Source organism: Rhincodon typus, chromosome 48 (assembly GCF_021869965.1).
Source record: "Rhincodon typus isolate 14 chromosome 48, sRhiTyp1.1, whole genome shotgun sequence".
NCBI classification, from domain to species: domain Eukaryota; kingdom Metazoa; phylum Chordata; class Chondrichthyes; order Orectolobiformes; family Rhincodontidae; genus Rhincodon; species Rhincodon typus.
The window spans coordinates 4,855,699-4,861,034 of NC_063379.1; the positions used below are offsets into that span (position 1 = coordinate 4,855,699).

Consider the following 5,336-nt stretch of genomic DNA (forward strand, 5'->3'; position numbering starts at 1 on the left):
CCAGTCTAATCCCACTCTCCCCCCTCACTCCCCTCTCCCTTTAATATCCCACCCAGTCTAATCCCACTCTTCCCTCTCACTCCCCTCTCCCTTTAATATCCCACCCAGTTTAATCCCGCTCTCCCCCCTCACTCCCCGCTCCCTTTAATATCCCACCCAGTCTAATCACACTCTCCCCCTCACTCCCCGATCCCTGTAATATCCCACCCAGTCTAATCCCACTCTCCCCCTCACTCCCCATTCTCTTCAATATCCCACCCAGTCTAATCCCACTCTCCCCTCTCACTCCCCTCTCCCTTTAATATCCCACCCAGTTTAATCCCGCTCTCCCCCTCACTCCCCGCAATACGCCATTCACACTAATCCCACTCTCCTCACTCACTCCCCTCTCCTTTTAATATCCCACCAAGTCTAACCCCAGTCTCACCCCTCACTCCCCGTAATATCTCACCCAGTCTAATCCCACACTCCCCTCACTCTCTGCTCCCATTAATATCCCTCCCAGTCTACTCCCCCTCTCCCCCTCATTCCCCGCACCCTTTAATATCCCACCCAGTCTAATTCCACTCTCCCCCTCACTCCCACCTCCCATTAATATTCCACCCAGTCTAATCCCACTCTCCCCCATCAATCCTAGCACGATTTAATGCCCCACCCATTTGAATCCAACTCACCCCCTCACTCCCCGCTATATCCCACCCAGTCTAACCCCACTCTCCCCCCTCACTCCCCGCACCATTTACAATTGCCCCGAGGTGGTGTAATTTCATGACCGCACTCACCGTTGGGTTGTACAGTGAGGTTTTCCAGGCCAATTCTCTTTTCTAGAATCTTCTGCCAGCTGCCATCAGGGTCTTGTATCCACTCTGCCGCTGTGCAGTGGTACAGGCCCGCATCCTGGGGTTTGACATGGTCCATCCTCAGGATGTAGGTGTCACCTTTAACCTTCTGCATTCCCAGTTGGCCCCTGTAGAAACGGGACCAGTAAGGCCCGGCTGGCGGACTCTCCACGCTGAGGTCAGGCCTGACGCCAACGATGGTGTCACGGGTCCCGGTCATACTCCTGGTAACCTCGAACGCGAGCGAGATGTGGGTGTGCAGCACGGTAAGGGCTGCAGCACGGCATCGCAAGCTGAGACCATCCCCCTCGCGCAGGGCCAGACTCGAGAACTCTCCCAACGGTGTCGACAGCATCAGGGTGTCTGGGAGGACTGTACACAGAGCGAGAGAGGGAGGGACAGAGGGAGGGATAGAGAGGGAGGAAGGTTTGGAGAGCGACAGCGAGAGAGAGGGAGAGGAAGGAAGGGACGGAGAGGGAGAGAGAGAGCGAAAGGGAGAAAGAGAAAGAGGGAGAGCGAGAGGGAGAGCAAGAGGGAGGGGGAGAGAGAGGGAGAGAGAGGGGGAGAGCGAGGGAGAGGGAGAGGGAGAGAGGGGGGAGCAAGAGCGAGAGGGAGAGGGAGAGAGAGGCAGGGAAGGAGAGCATGGGAAAAGGAGTGACAGAGAGGGAGAGAGATGAGAGATTGAGGGATAGGGAGGCAGCGGGAGACAGAGTGAGGGAGGGAGAGAGAATGGGAGGAAGAGAGAGGGAGATAGAGAGGGAGGGAGTGAAAGAAAGAGGGAAGAAGAAAGCGAAGGATGGAAAGAGGGAGGGAGGGTGAAAGGGTGACAGGGAGAGGGAGAGGAAGGGAGAGGGAGAGGGAGGGATGGAGAGGTTGAGTGAGAGGGAGAGGCAAGGAAGGAGAGCACAGAAAAAGGAGGGGAGGAGGGGAAGGGACATGAGAGAGGGAGGGACAGAAGGAGGCAGAGGGAGAGGGAGTGAGGGAGTGAAAGAGAGGAAGAAAGAAGGAGAAAGAACGGGAGAGAGGGAGTGAGGGGGGGAAGAAGAGAGGGAGTGATGGAAAAAGGGAGGGAGACAAAAGGGAGAGAGGGAGAGGGATATGAAGAGGTAGGGAGCGATGGAAAGGGAGGTAGAGAGAGAGAGAGGCAGATTGAAGAAGGGAGAGAGAGGGAAAGAATAAGAGAAAAAGAGGGAAAAAATGAGACAGTGAGAGAGAGAACGAATGAAAGGGAAACAGAGAGAGTCAGAGAGAGAGAACAAGAGAAAAATGGAGAGAGAAAGACAGATAGAGAAACAATGAGTGACAGGTACAACACAAGAAACAGAGAGACAGAGAGAGTCAGGAGACAGAATGAGCAAGAGTGAGATGGAAGGAGATGTAGAAACAGTGGAAGAGAGTGAGAGGGAGATACAGTGAAAGAGTGAGTGAAGTCAAGTTTGAGGGAGAGTGAGACAGCAGTGGACAGAGTGAGAGTGAGAGCAAGATGGAAGGAGAGGAGTGAGATACAAAAACAATGCAACAGAGAGGGAGACAAAGAGGAAGGAAGAGAAAGAGAAAGGACAAATCGGGAGAAAGAAAGTCACAAATACCAGCATAAGAAGAAATGGTAGAAGAAAGGACGAGAAGCGATACAAACAGGAAGGGAAAGTGGAATACAATATTGTCACTCTACACAATTCCAATGGACCCAAACCCCTTCCCATTCACTCCCTCTGCACACAATCCCAATGGACCCAAACCCCTTCCCATTCACTCCCACTCTACACAATTCCAATGGACCCAAACCCCTTCCCATTCACTCCCTCTGCACACAATCCCAATGGACCCAAACCCCTTCCCATTCACTCCCACTGTACACAATCCCAATGGACCCAAACCCCTTCCCATTCACTCCCACTGTACACAATCTCAATGGATCCAAACCCCTTCCCATTCACTCCCGATGCACACAATCCCAATCCCAACCTCCTTTCCATTCACTCCCACTGCACACAATCCCAAAGGACCCAAAGCTCTTCCCATTCACTCCCACTGCACACAATCCCAATGGACCCAAACCCCTTCCCATTCACTCCCTCTGCACACAATTGCAATGGACCCAAACCCCTTCCCATTCACTCCCACTGTACACAATCCCAATGGACCCAAACCCCTTCCCATTCACTCCCACTGTACACAATCCCAATGGACCCAAACCCCTTCCCATGCACTCCCACTCTACACAATTCCAAAGGAACCAAACCCCTACCCATTCACTTTCACTCTACACAAACCCAACATACCCAAACCCTTTCCAATTCATTCCCACTGTAAACAATCCCAATGGACCCAAACCCTTTCCCATTCATTCCCACTGTAAACAATCACAATGGACCCAAACCCCTTCCCATTCAGTCTCACTGGAAACAATCCCAATGGAGCCAAACACCTTCCTATTCACTCCCACTGCACACAATCCCAATGGAACCAAAAACCTTCCCATTCACTCCCACTTCACACATTCCCAATGAACACAAACTCCTTCCCATTCGATCCCACTCTACATAATCTCAATGGACCCAAACCCCTTCCCATTCACTCCCACTACACACAATCCCAATGGACCCAAAACCCTTCCCATTCACTGCCACTCTACACAATCCCAATGGACGCAAACATCTTCCTGTTCTCTCCCACTCTACAAAATCCCAATGGAAGCAGACCACTTCCAACTCAGTCCAACAGTACACCTTCCCAATGGAACCAAACCCTTTCCCATTCACTCCCAGTGCGCACAATCCCAAAGGAGGCAAACCCCTTCCCATTCACTCCCACTGCACACAATACCAATGGACCCAAAACACTTCCCATTCACTCCCACACTACACAATCCCAATGGACCCAAACCCCTTGCCATTCACACTCATTGTACACAATCACAATGGATCCAAACCATTTCCCATTCACACCCAGTGTGCACAATCCCAATGGACCCAAAACCCTTCACATTCACTCCCACTGCACACAATCCCAATGGACCAACACCCCTTCCCATTCACTCCCACTCTGCACAGTCCCAGTGGACAGAAATACCCTCCCATTCTCTCCCACTGTACACAATCCCAATGGAGCCAAGACCCTTCCCAATCACTCCCACTGAACACAAACCCAATGGACCCAACCACCTTCCAATTCACTCCCACTGTACACAATCCCAATGGACCCGACCCCTTCCCATTCACTCCCACTCAAAACAATCCTAATGGAACCAAACCCTTCCCATTCATTCCCACTCTACACAATTACAAAAAAACAAAACCCCTTCACATTCACTCCCACTCTACATAATCCCAATGTACCCAAACCCCTTCCCATTCACTTTCACTTTACAAAATCCCAATGGACCCAAAACCCCTTCCCATTCACATTTATTGTACACAATCCCAAAGGACTCAAACCACTTCCCATTCACTCCTACTGTACACAATCCAAATGGACCAAAACCCCTTCCCATTCACACACACTGTTAACAATCACAATGGACCCAAACTCCTTCCAATTCACTCCCACTGTACACAATCCCATTGGAACCAAACCCCTTCCCATTCACTCCCACTCTGCACAATCCCAATGGACCAAAATACCTTCCCATTCTCTCCCAATGGAACCAAAACACTTCCCATTCACTCCTACTGCACACAATCCCAATGGACCCAAATTCCTTTCCATTCATTCCAACTCTACACAATCCCAATGGACCCAAAACCCTTCTCATTCACTCCCAATGTAAACAATCACAATGGACCCAAAACCCTTCCCATTCAGACCCACTCTGCACAATACCAATGGAACACAAGCCCCTTCCCGTTCACTGCCACTCTACACAATCCAAATGGAACAAAACATCTTCCCGTTCGCTCCCACACTACACAATCCCAATGGAAGCAGAACACTTCCCATTCACTCCGACTGTACACAATCCAAATGGACCCAAACCCCTTCCCATTCACATTCACTCTGCACAGTCCCAGTGGACCGAAATACCTTTCCATTCACCCCCACTGAACACAATCCCAATGGAAACAAGACCCTTCCCAAAAACTCCCACTGAACACAATCCCAATGGAACCAAACACCTTCCAATTCACTCCCACTGTACACAATCCCAATGGAACGTAAACCCTTCCCATTCACTCCCACTCTGCACATTCCCAATGCACCGAAATACCTTCCCATTCTCTCCCACTGTACAAAATCCCAATGGAACCAAAACCCATTCATTCACTCCTACTGCACACAATCACAATGGACCCAAACTCCTTCAGATTTTCTGCCACTCGACTGAATCCCAATGGACCCAAACTCATTCCCATTCACTCCCACTTCACACAATCCCAATGGACGCAAAACCCTTACCATTCACTCCCAATCTGCACAATCCCAATGGAACAAAACAATTTCCCATTCACTCTCACTCTAAACAATCCCAATGGACCCAAACTCCATCCCATTCACTCC

The 5,336-nt window shown here is 50.6% G+C and overlaps 1 protein-coding gene across 3 annotated transcripts in view; it reads right to left on the reverse strand.

Moving 5' to 3' along the window:
• Positions 1 to 5,336, reverse strand: part of igsf8 (immunoglobulin superfamily, member 8) — an 18,030-nt gene that overhangs the window by 2,826 nt on the left and 9,868 nt on the right. For all 3 annotated transcript variants that reach the window (XM_048620853.1, XM_048620855.1, XM_048620854.1), the window contains exon 3: positions 783 to 1,211. In XM_048620853.1, the coding sequence (XP_048476810.1) occupies positions 783 to 1,211 (429 nt within the window). The remainder of the gene's footprint in view (positions 1 to 782; positions 1,212 to 5,336) is intronic.